Raw genomic sequence first — 13495 nt, 5'->3', positions numbered from 1 at the left:
CAGGGATTGAACCTGCCCAAGGTACGTGCCTTTGACCCAGAATCTAACCTGAGACCCTTCGGTCCGAGGGCCTACACTCTAACCACTGAGCCAAACCAGTCAGGACTTATTTTCAAAATTGAACTATCAGCTATTAAAGTATGTATACTTTTGGGGATGGGGGACGCCCTGCATTTTTAGCTCTCTCTTCAGTGTACTATTTGTTCTCTCCTTTTTCTCCTTTTACTGTTCTATAGTCTGTTCACACAGAAGTTTAGAATGTAAATCAGAATATTTCTCACCCCAAATTTTCCAGTGGGACTTACCTCACTTAGATTTAATCGTAAGATCTTATTTGATCCTAGTAGAACCTATAATGTGGCTCCTTGATTTTTTTCTTCAACCTCATCTCCTGCCTCTGCCTATTTCTATGCTTTAGCCACACTAACCACCTTGCTTTTTTATAAGTGCCCATCTCATAACAATTTACCTCATTACTTTGGAACACTGTTCTGTTATACATGCTTTTTCACTCCATGCTTAAACATGAGCTCTTCAATGAGGCCTTCTTGCCTGACCATCCGCTTTACTCATCCTCTTACCATACTTTTTTTTTAACCATACTTTAGTTTTCTTGATAGATATTTTCATTATCTGACTATCTTTCATTTATATATTATCTGTTTGTTTATTCTCACTAGGGAGTAAAAAATATGAGGGCAGATACTGTCTTGTGCGCTTTTTTTTCCTTTTTTTTTCTTGTGTACTTTTTGACTTCTAGTACATAATGCTCAGCATATGCTGGGTTGACCAATGAATGGGGAAGCATTAAACAAGTGCTTCTTGAACTCTCTGATGAAAGACTAGTTTTTAAATTACCAACCTGTTATAACTAGTACTTTGTAAAATATAATACAATTATTTTCAAAATAAATAGTTTTAGTGTCATTTCATTATTAGATTCAACAGACATAGATTACTCTGTCAAATTATAACAAACATTTCTAAAAACTTACTTTTAAATTTGTACTTAAAATGAAGTGGTAACAAGCCGTTTTTTGTTAGCACCTGTTTGCAAACCACACTTCTGAGCAGCACAAGTTTACCATTCTATAGTACTAGAGCAAGTAGTAGTCAGCAGTTAAAATTCAAAGGATAAATGAAGTATTCTCTTTGGTTGACAAGGAGAAGGCACTTAACAGCCCATGTAACAGAATCCAGCTGAACTTCTATATGATTATCCTATCTAATAAAGAGGGGAATATGCTAATTGACCATCACACCCTCACAAAGATGGTGGCACCCACAGCCAATAAGGCGGGAATATGCTAATTGACTGTCACACCCTCAAGCCACAAGATGGCGGCGCCCAGTTGCCTCAGCCCTGCTGGGGTGGCAGGCGCATGGCCCAGCCGAGCCCGCCCCCAGGCAGGTCCAGCCGCCCTGCGCACCTGCCTCCGGAGTCCCCCAGTTCCCTCAGCCCCCCAGCTACCCAGAGCCGGCCCGAGGCACAGGCAAGCCGCTGATGGCCGCTGCCCAGCCACCTAGGGCCAGCCTGAGGCACAGGCAAGCCTAAGGCTGCTAGTGGCTGCTGGGCCGCCCAGGGCTGCCCAAGGCTCAGGTAACCAGGGCCGGCCGAGGCTTGCGCTGCCAGCAGTGGCAGCAGCAGAGGTGTGATTGGGCGTCACCTTCCCCTGATCACTGGGTTGCTTCCTGCCCCTGAGGGCTCCTGGACTGTGAGAGGGGGCAGGCTGGGCTTACAGAGCCCCCAGGGGCAGGAATTTTCATGAACTGGGCCTCTAGTTCATTTATAAAATGGTTCTGTTAGAAATGCCAGTAAAATGTAATTAGTGCTCACAATCTGCAGAAATTAGTCTTTTTTTAGTAGACTCAATTAGACTTCACAATCCCCATGTTGTATCTGTGTCATTAAGTTAGAAAGTCTTTCTTTAATAGCTTTATTTGCTATGTGTTGGTGGTATGTTAAATAAAAATTTTAGTCAAGTGTATGTTTACAGATTCATAAGTATTTTGTCTCAATGAATAATACTACTATATTATATCTAATACTTTTCTGAAAATGTTTTGATTATTTCGCATTTTTTTCATTATTCTAGTGTGTTGATTTATTTTGTTTATATATAACTAGGATGGGTGGCAGGTCATTACACAATGACAGTTGGAGTTTGGGATCTAGGTTCACAAAGAGATACATAGCTGAAAGCAAAAGCTATTAAATTCAAGAAAATATGTATCTCAGCTTCCAGTGGTGAATTCCAGCTAGGGTTGGTGTTAATTTTAATGCTTTCCAACTCCTTGATCTTCAAGTCACTTCTTTTTTTTATAGAACTAGAAGTATATAGTAAATTAAGCTTCATTGGGTAAGACTTTGTATGCTCAGGACATGCTCTGTTAAACTGTTATTCCTGACTTGGGCAGTTTTAATTGTCACAGTTCCCTCATGTTCTTGAGCTCTTGCCCTTTTTTATACAGATTAATTTAAAAAGTGCTTTTAACTTTCTTAGTATTATCAGATATTGTACTGACAATGTGTAAAATGCTTAAAATTACTAGCCTATATTTTGAAACAATATTTCTCAGTTTACTCTATTGAGACATTGTATCTCAGGAAAAGGAAAACAATTTCATTAAATACATTTCTAAATGTACTCTAACTTTAATACATTTGTTTTTAGGATTTATGTTTTATATTTTGATTTAAGGGCAGTAGCAATCACTATTAACATGGAGTTAGCCAAAATGTAGATAGAGATTCAGAATAACAGAGTGTGTGTGTGTGTGTGTGTGTGTGTGTGTGTGTAGATAGGTAGGTAGGTAGAGATACAGCATTTATGTATATATATTTATATATGTATTTTAAAGGGAAATAGTGACATTTTAAAAGAAATGCATGCTCATATTTAGGTTTGGATATTTAGTTTGGATATGAAGATAAATGGATCAATTTTTCCAAAACACTGATCAGTTCATTTTTTATAACTGAACATTTGTTTTTGCAGGTGAATAACCTTAAAAAAATGAGGGAAATTATTTTATCAACACCAACCCTCTTATTTCTCTACCAATATTTCCTACATTTTCACCATCTCAATAATGAATATAAATATGAATAACAGAGATAAAAGTTTAAGGTTTATGTCATACCTGTTTCTCAGAGCACTTGAAACAGAAGTTTGAAAATACTTAACAAGATTTACAAATACAAGTGAACATTTAAAAGTACGTTAACACTTACTAAGGAAAATAGGTCAGTCAGAAATTCACAGAATACATTTTTAATGAATTTAATGAGATTGGTAGGATCAGTCTGTTTTTCAGGGGTTGGAGGTTATGTTATGCCATTCACTGAGGTTAGCAATATGAGCAGAGGATCAATCTTTGGGGTACAAATCATGAACTGATTGATGCATCTAATTAATATAGGTATTAAGAAAGCAATTGTATACTCAGAACTGGTGGTTAGAAGAGTAGGTTTGATTAGTATGCTCTCACTAAGATGTGCGTATTTGAGGACTGAGGAGATGGGTTGTAGAAGATACTATCTAAATCCGTCCTGCTGATGGTTATTAGGATAGGGCTGTTTTTAAGTGGGAAAGGTTAATGAGCCAAACTCTAGTGACACTGTTTCAGAGTAAGATGACAATTTCTATAAAATAATTTTTATTTTTATTTTTCACTTAAATTATGCCTGATTATAAAACAGAAATTCTTTTCATCTGTTTCCATTATAAATTTGTAACCTTATGAAGTTCTGATTCATAGTTGAATACTATAGTCTTCATTTATTTCATAGCCATGAAGCTCATGACTGCTTTGGTGAATGTTGCCTTAAACCTCAGTATTCATCAGGATAATACACAGAGACAATATGAAGCTGAAAGAAATAAAATGATTGGAAAAAGAGCCAATGAAAGGTTGGAGTTACTACTTCAGAAACGCAAAGAGGTAAGTTTCATGATATCTGAAATTCTTATGTTAACGTAAATGTGTAGGAAATATATATCATATTAGTTTTTTTTCCCCTGTGAAACAGTTTGTGTATTTTCTTAATTTACTTTTTAAAATTATATTATTTGATCTCAAAGTTTTAAAATGAACCTACAGTATTCAGCCAGTGATTATCTGAGTGCTAATGGCAGAAGAGAATCACAGGACAATTCTACTTTTGAAAAAAGGTTGTACGGGAGTTAGGTAACTCATAAACATTATCAGGCTATGGGCAAAGAAAGCATGATAAGTATTAACATAAGAACTAAGGGCCAGCAAAGCCTGCATTTCTAGGAGAAAGCCGAAGCCTACCATTAGCTAAATATATAAGGCACTCTTGTGAATAAGATCAGTCTCAGTTTTACAATGAAATTTTCATATATGTGTTGAAAATTACTTTAAACTAGATTTTTAGTAGGTAATATTTTTATTCAATACAAAATAAAATTTTAGATCTACAGTATGACTTTATATTTTAACTTGAAAAAGGATTACTATCACATTGCTACAAATTTCTATCAATGAATAATGGGTTATAACAGGCAAAAAGAAGCAGCAAACTTATGATTAAATTATAATCCATTCTGTATTAGCATGCTAGGGCTGCTGTAATAGATTCCACAAACTGAGTGGCTTAAAGAAAAGGATTTTTTTTCTCAGAGTTCTATGGGCTACAAGTGAAAGATAATTTCAGTCTTCACATGGCCTTCTTTCTCCCTGTGTGTGTGCAAGTCTAAATTTCTACTTTTTCTAAAGAAACCAGTCATATTGGATTATGGGCCCACCCTACGTTGGTGTGGCCCTATCTTAGCCTACAACCTCTGCCACACCCTATTTCTAAATAAGGTTTGATGTGGCAAGATTTAGCACTTTAGCATATGAATTTTTGAGGGGTACAATTAAACTCAGAACACATACTATATTTGTAATACTACGGGAGTAAATTTTGGAACTGTGGCTTCAGTAAGTACTACTAACCAAACTATATATTTCTTATAAATTATTTTTTAAAATAAGTGCAAGAAAAGTGTAACTTATAAGTAAGTTGCACTATTATGAATGCTTTACCATAAAAGTATTCTTAAACTTATTTCAGTCAAACCTGAAACAGTATACAGCAAAAAAATAAATCTGGCTTTGGTCGAGTGGCTCAGTCCCATATACCAAAGGGTTGTGGGTTCGATTCCAGGTCGGGACACATACCTGGTTTGTGGTTTGATCCCCAGTTGGTGCATGTGTGGGAGGCAACCAGTCAATGTTTCTTTCTCTCTCTCTCTTTTTCTCTTTCTCTCTCCTTTCCTCTCTCTCTAAAAATCAATGAAAAACATTTCCTCAGGTGAGGATTTTTTAAAAAGTCTGAAGGAATAAGTCTGAGGAGTTTTGTCACATTGGAGTTTGCAGTTAAAGCCAGTATTTCACTGAGTATTAATACAAAACAAATTAGAATAAGAAATATCACATTGAATGTAATTTTATATCAGTGTTTTTATTCCTTTTGAGCAGTGAATAAACTCAAAACTTTAATTCTGATCAGTAGTGTTGCCTGAAATTTATTATCTTTGCTGTAGTGTTTTATTTTGTTGCTACATTCTACCACTGATGGCTAGGAACCTTGTTGCTTTCGATTATGCCTCCTATACTGGAAATTTAGCCTACTCTCAGTCATGAGCTAATCGGATGCAGAGTCATATTTGGATACTTTAGGTAGAATAGGAAATTTCTTCTACAGTGGCAAGTATGATAATCATGGGAAATCTGTTGCCAAGAAAGACAAAATCAAGCCAAGGACCTGGTTTGGACAAAAGAGGTATAGAAATTGAGGACTATTCCCAAAGCAAATGAAATTTTGGAGATAGCAATCTCACCACCTTAGCACCACTTCTTTTAGTGTCAAGAAAGAGAGAGGTTCTAAATCCACTAGTATAGTTGTAGAAGTAATGCAAGAATACTGGTAATATGCTGCACAATAAGTGAGAAAAAGGATTGATAATTACCCCAAATGAGAATTAGCAGTTATTAAAAACAATTGGAACTGTTCATTATAAATCAGCTATTTTTTTTTTTTTACTATATTTTTATTGATTTTTTACAGAGAGGAAAGGAGAGGGATAGAGAATTAGAAACATCGATGAGAGAGAAACTTCGATCAGCTGCCTCCTGCACACCCCCTACTGGGGATGTTCCCGCAACCAAGGTACATGCCCTTGACCGGAATCGAACCTGGGACCTGTCAGTCCGCAGGCCGACGCTCTGTCCACTGCGCCAAACCGGTTTCGGCTAAATCAGCTATTTTTAACCTGTGTGCCTCAAGAGGCTTTCTGGTGTGCCACAAGAATTTTTAAAACATACCTGACTATTTAGTCAGGGGCACTGACCTATTTTCCCTGAGATTGTCAAACACAATAGCCATCCGGTGTGAATGAATCAAAATTATACCTATTTTTTTGTCAGATCGGCAAAAAAAAAAAATTTGTGTGTGTGTGCAGCAGAATTTTAATAGTTTGTGTGCGCCATGAGATGAAAAAGGTTAAAAACCACTGTTCTAAATAAAATCAACATTTTAATTAATTTATTTTTTATTTCAGCTACAAGAAAATCAGGATGAAATCGAAAATATGATGAACTCTATTTTTAAGGGTATATTTGTTCATAGATACCGGTAAGGGATTTTTAAAATCATTTAGAAGATTTTAAACTTAGAATTTATTGCTTCTTTGTAGTTCTAGGTAGTTCTAGAGATATAAAACTCGTCTTGATTTGTTTTCTGGAAAACATCTCTGGTTATAAAAGCTAAATAAATGTTACTATTATGCTGTCACTGCCACACTCTTCCAAATTCAGGACATAACACTGTTAGAGGCACCCTATGTACTTGCATTTGTATTGATGGAATAGGTAATCTTAAGTTAATGTGCCCTTAATAAGATGTGATTGTCTTGATAATTGCCTTGCTTCCTGTCCTGTGGTACTCACCTTGTTCCGTGGTCAAATTAACCAGCAGTCTGTGAAGATAATACAACAACTTCATAACATTATTTTTCTTTACCTTCAACTATATGCATGAAAGTAGAAGCATAGTATTTCCCAACTATTTTTGTCATGCTACATTGCAAATGAATTTAGGTTGTCTTTCTGTGAAACCTGTGAACTTTAAAAACATTAACTATATAATTAAAGAGCATATTTCACAAGAATTAGTGGCTAATATACATACACTTGTTACCTTCTGTTAATTATACATGCTTAACTTTGGGTTTCACTTTATCTCTTCTTTAGTTTCTCAAGGTGGAAACTGAGGTAATTGGTTTGAAACCTCTTTTTTCCTAATATAGGAATTTAGTCCTATACATTTCTCTCCTAGCACTACTTTAGTTGTATCCCCTAAATTTGCACATGTTGTGTTTTCATTTTCATTCAGCTCAAAATATTCTTATATTTTGGTTCTTTTCTTTGACCCATGGGTTATTTAGAAGTGTGGTATTTAGTTTGCAAATATCTGAGATCTTTCCAAATAACTTTCTGTTATTGATTTTTAATAGTTCCATTGTAGTTAGAGAACATAATTTGTATGATTTGAATGTTTTTAAATTTATTGAGATTCGTTTTATGGTCCACAATATGGTCTCTCTTGGTAAATGTTTTAGTTGCTGAGGAAAAGAATGTGTATTGTGCTTTTCCTTTGTATCAATTAGGTCAAAATTTGTTGATAGTATTGTTTGAGTCTTTCACCTTTACAAATTTACTGTTCTAAGAGAGCTTTTACAGGAGTACTTTTTTATGTTCATGATACAATGTATTATCACATAAATGACTTGCAGTTATTTTCCCCCCAGCCTATCACTTTCTGTTTGTTTGCTTCATAATGCCTTTTGGAGAGCAAAAGCTTTCAATTTAAATGAATTTATTTCTTGATTTTATTTATGTGGTAATGTTTTTTATGTCATGTTTTGAGCATTTTGTCTAACCTCAAATTTTCTTCTGTGTTTTATTGTAGAAGTCTAATCATTTAATCTTCTCAGTTATGAACCATATATAAAGTTAATTTCTGCATATGGTGCAATAATAAGGATATAAGTCCAACTTTTGCATATTAATTTGTCCAAGCACCATTTGGTGAAAGACTATCCTTCTCCAATTGATTTGTCTTGGCACTGTTTTTGAAAATCAAATGACCATAAATACTGAACAAGGTTTTATTTCTGGATTTGCTAATGTGTCTGTATACTCATACCAACTATATTTATTACTTTAGCTTTAGAGTAGGTGGCATTTTTTTTAGCTTTATTGATTTATAATTGACATATAACATATGTAATTTTAAGGTATACAATGTGATGACTTCATACACATATATATTCTTAAATAATGACGACAGTAAGGTTAGTTAATACCTCCATCACATCACATACTAGTAATTACCTTTTTGTGTGTGTGTGGTGATAAAAATTTGAGATGTACTCTCAGTAATTTTCAAGTATGTAATACAGTATTGTTTCTCTAGTCACCGTAACTATACATTAGATCCCCAGAACTTATTCACGTTATAACTGGAAGTTTATACTCTTTGATTATTATTTCCTTATTTTCCCCAATACTCCCTCCCACCCCTCCAAACCTCTGGCAGCCACCATTCTGCTCTCTCTTTCTTTGAATTTGACTATCTTAGATTCTATATTTAAGTGAGAACATACAGTTTTTTATAGTAAGTTTTTAATATCAAGTAGTGTTAAGTCTTCCTCCTTTGTTCTTTTTCAAAATTGTTGTGATTATTATACCTCTTCCCCTTTTCTATATAAATTTTAGGATTAGCTTGTCAATTTTTATGCACAAGCTTGCTGGGATTTTGATGGAGAATATAATGAATCTGTAGACCAGTTTGGAGAGAATTACCCTCTAAATAATACTGAATCCTCCAATCTATGATTGCATCTTAATTTATTCAGATGTCCTTTAATTTTTCTGAGGAATTTTTTATGATTTTCAGTGTACAATTTTTCAGTGATTTTATTTTATGCTATTATTGTAAATGGAATTGTTTTTTTATTTCCTTTTTTTTTTTTAATGTTTTTATTGATTTCAGAGAGGAAGGCAAAGGGAGAGATAGAAACATCAGTGCTGAAAGAGAATCGTTGATTGGCTGCCTCCTGCACACCCCACACAGGGGATTGAGCCTTCAACCCTGGCATGTGCCCTGACTGGGAATTGAGCCGTAATCTCCTGGTTCGTAGGTCGATGCTAGCTCTAAGTTTTATGTTGTTACCATGTAGTGGGATGAGGAAATTCCCTTTTAGCCTAATTCGTTGGTTATTTTTATAATGGTTGGTCATTTTATTTTATTTTTCTGTTTTGGTTGAGATGATAATACAGGTTTTTTATTATTCTATTAATATAGTGCATTATATGAACTGATCTTTTAGATATTAGGCCAATCTTGTGTTCTGGGGCAAATTTCATGTGCTCATGGTATATAATCCTTTTTATATGCTACTGGGTTTTATTTGCTGATATTTTATTAAGGAATTTTGTGTTTACTTTTATAATGGTAATACTTGGTTACTGGCCCCATAGAGTACACCAGTAAATGTTCCCTCCTGCTTTATTTTCTGAAAGAGTTTATGAAAGATTAGTGATATTTCTTTTGTATTAATTTGATAGATTTCACTAGGGAAGAACTTAAAGCCTAGGGTTTTATTTGTGTGAAGATTTTTAATTACTAATTAAGTTTCTTATAGATCTATCCTAACTTTTTATTTCTTTTCTTTTTTTTAAAATATATTTATTTATTTCAGAGAGGAAGGGAGAAGGAGAGAGAGATAGAAATATCAATGATGAGAGAGAATCATTAATTGGCTGCCTCCTGCATGCCCCCTACTGAGGATTGAGCCCACAACCCATTCATGTGCCCTTGACCTGAATCAAACCTGGGACCCTTCAGTCCACAGGCTGATGCTCTATCCACTGAGCCACTCCAGCTAGGGCCTAACTTTATATTTCTTATTGATTAATTATGGTGATATATCTTTCAGGCAATATGTTCATTTCAAGTATATTGCACATTTGTTGGCATAATGTTGTTCATTATATTTCCTTATAATTCTTTTCATTTCTATAGGATTGCCCGTGATGTCTCCTTCTTCATTCCTGATTCTGTAATGTGTGTCTTCTCTCTTTTTTAAAAAAAATATATTTTATTGATTTTTTACAGAGAGGAAGGGAGAGGGATAGAAAGCTAGAAACATCAATGAGAGAGAAACATTGACCAGCTGCCCCCTGCAAACCCCCTACCGGGGATGTGCCCGCAACCAAGGTACATGCCCTTAACCGGAATCGAACCTGGGACCTTTCAGTCCACAGACCGACACTCTATCCACCGAGCCAAACCGGTTTCGGCTATCTTCTCTCTTTTTTGTCTTAGTCTAGCTTAAAGGTTTATCAGTTTTATTTGTTTTTTCAATGAATGGACTTTTTATATATTTATGTCATTGATTTGTGCTTCATTCCTTACTATTTCCTCCTATCTGATTTCTTTTGTTTTAATTTACTCACCTTTTACTTAGTTTCCTATATTACTTGTGATGTTTTTGACTTATAAGTTATTATTTTGTTTAACTTCCAAATATTTGGAGGTTTTCCAAATTAATTTTTAATAATTTTTATCTTAATTACATTGTGGTAAGGAAACATGTTCTGAGAAATTATTTTGCAATTGATGGGATTTTTTTTTCTCAACCAAATGGATTTATCAGAAAAAAAATTCCATGTACATATAAAATAATATATTCTAGTGCTCTATTATATCCTGTTGTGTTGACCTATTTATCACAATGAAATGACCCTTTCTGGTATAAATTTTTGTCTTAAAGATTTCTTTGATAATAAACTCTAGCTCTTTTACAGTTTACTTTTTTCATCCTTTCACTTTCAACCTATTTGTGTCTTTGAATATGAAATATGTCTCATGTAGACAGCTTATAGTTGGATCCAGTGGTTTTATTCAGTCTTACAATATCTGTTATTTTCCTTATGGTTGCTTTAGAGATTAAAATGTGAACCATAAGTTATTAGAAACTATATACCATTAACATGATTTAATTTGACAAAATTATAGCAACTTTGCTCCAGTATAGCTCCACTTTCTTATCTTGCGTTGTGCTTATTGTCATATATCTATATATATAAAAGCCTAAGTGACTGGCCAACTGTTTGACCGGCTGACCAGTAGCTATGACGTGCACTGACCACCACGGGTCACACGCTCAACACAAGAGCTACCGAGCTGCAGTGACTTGGCAGCTGTGGTTCTTAGGTGATGCACCCAAAACCAGAGAGGAGGGAGCCCGATTCCAGGGTGTGTCACTGCCCTCTTGCAATCTGGGACCCCTTGGGGGGTGTCAGAGAGCCAGTTTCAGCCTGATCGCCACAGGCCAGGCCGAGTGACCCCACCTGTGCACGAGTCCGTACACCAGGCCTCTAGTATATATAGATACTAGAGGCCCGGTGCATGACATTCCTACACTGGGGAGGGGGTCCTTCAGCCCGGCGTGGGCCCTTTAATGGTCCAGGAGCCCTCAGAGGATGTCGGACTGATGGCAGTCGGACATCTTTAGCGCTACCATGGAGGCAGAATAGGCTCCCACCACCGCCACTGAACTTGCCAGCCATCAGCCCAGCTTGTGGCTGAGCGGCACTCCCCCTGTGGGAATGTACTGCCCCCTGATGGTCAGTGCACATCATAGCGACTGGTCATTCAGCCATTTGGTCAATTTGCATATTATCCTTTTATTATATAGGATTATCTGTATTTGTATATATATATTATCTATGTTGTTAACAATACCATGTTAACCATTATCAATATATATAATTTTTTGACTTAATGAAACTAAGAGAAGAAAATAAATATTTATGCCATCTTCTATATTTACCCTCTTTTTAACATATCTAGCCATCTTCATTTCCTCCTATGAATTTGAATTATCATATGGAGTTATTTTCTTTCAATTTGAAGGACTTTATAAGGAAGTCTGCTAGCAACAAAGTCTCTCCATCTTTTTTTTATTCTTATTTAGAGATGTCACTATTTCAACTTCAGTGTTGAAAGATAGATTTGCTGAGTATAGAATTCTTCGTAGACATTTTATTTTTCCTTGCAACATGTTCAGAGTCATTTCTACCTATTGGACTTAATTGTTACTGATTTTAAATCAGTTGTTAATAATGTTGTTCCCCTGTACAGTATTTTTCTGAGGGGGGTTTGGTTTTGTTATTTGGGGGAGGGGAGTTGTTTTGTTTGCATTTATTCTTTTTCTTTTCTTTCTTTTCTTTTTTTGTTGGGGTGGGAGATTGTGTGGAGTGGAGGGGGATTGTGTTATATAGCCTCTCTGTCAGCCAATGATGTTTGGAGAACATGGGTCTGCTCATGTTACTCCTGAGTTAGCACACAGCCCTCTATCCAGCCATTTATTGTGGGAAGATTATCTATCTAATCACTCTATGATGCATTTCTAGGATCTCTCTAAATTTTTGGCTAGTCCACATGTGTACTTGACCAGACCAAGTGGGACTGCAGCTTTTGACTAGCAGGGCTTTGAGTTTTTACCATTTATTTTTTACTAGAGGCCCAGTGCACGAATTCGTGCATGGGTGCGGTCCCTCAGCCTGGCCGGCAATGGGGGCCGATTGGGGTTGGCCGGCTAGTGGTGGGAAGGGACCGCAGGAGGTTGGCCAGCTGTGGGAGGTTGGCTATGGGAGCGCACTGACCACCAGGGAGCAGCTCCTCCGTTGAGCGTCTGCCCCTTGTGGTCAGTGTGCATCATAGCTACCATCCGGTCGTAACAGTCGCTTAGGCTTTTATATATATAGATAGAGTTTGCTCTTTTTATTGGCACCTCCCCTGGAGTGGTTATTTAGCACATAGCTTCAGCTCAAGTCATTTCCCTCAGCATTAAAGCTGATGGTTTTAAAAGGAAAACAAACAATCCAATAAAAAATGGGCAAAAGACCTGAATAGACATTTCTCCAAAGAGGACATACAAATGGCCAAGAGACATATGAAAAAATAGTCAAAGTCACTAATGATCGGAGAAATGCAAATTAAAACTACAATGAGATACTACCTTATACCTGTCAGAATAGCTATCATCAAAAAATCAACAAACAACAAGTGCTGGCGAGGATGTGGAAAAAACGGAACACTAGTTCACTGCTGGTGGGAATGCAGACTGGTGCAGCCACTATGGAAAACATATGGTGTTTCCTCAAAATATTTCCTCAAAATGGAACTTCCATTTGACCCAGCCATCCCACTTCTGAGAATATATTCTAAAACCTCCAAAACTCCCATCAGAAAGTATATATGCACTCCTATATAGCAGCGTTATTTACAATAGTGAAGATTTGGAAACAGACCAAGTGCCAATCAGTAGGTGAGTGGATAAAAGAGCTGTGGAACATTTACACAATGGAATACTATGCAGCTGTGAAAAAGAAGGATCTCTTACCCTTTGGG

At 36.0% G+C, this 13495-nt stretch overlaps 1 protein-coding gene across 1 annotated transcript in view; it reads left to right on the top strand.

The window, feature by feature from the left end:
- Positions 1-13495, top strand: part of STAG1 (stromal antigen 1) — a 331873-nt gene that overhangs the window by 194042 nt on the left and 124336 nt on the right. The window contains exons 8-9 of the mRNA XM_008152885.3: positions 3794-3945; positions 6573-6646. Coding sequence (XP_008151107.1) covers positions 3794-3945; positions 6573-6646 — 226 coding nt within the window. The remainder of the gene's footprint in view (positions 1-3793; positions 3946-6572; positions 6647-13495) is intronic.

Source organism: Eptesicus fuscus, chromosome 18, assembly GCF_027574615.1.
Source record: "Eptesicus fuscus isolate TK198812 chromosome 18, DD_ASM_mEF_20220401, whole genome shotgun sequence".
In the NCBI taxonomy this organism is placed as follows: domain Eukaryota; kingdom Metazoa; phylum Chordata; class Mammalia; order Chiroptera; family Vespertilionidae; genus Eptesicus; species Eptesicus fuscus.
This window is presented reverse-complemented; position numbering and strand designations above follow the sequence as displayed.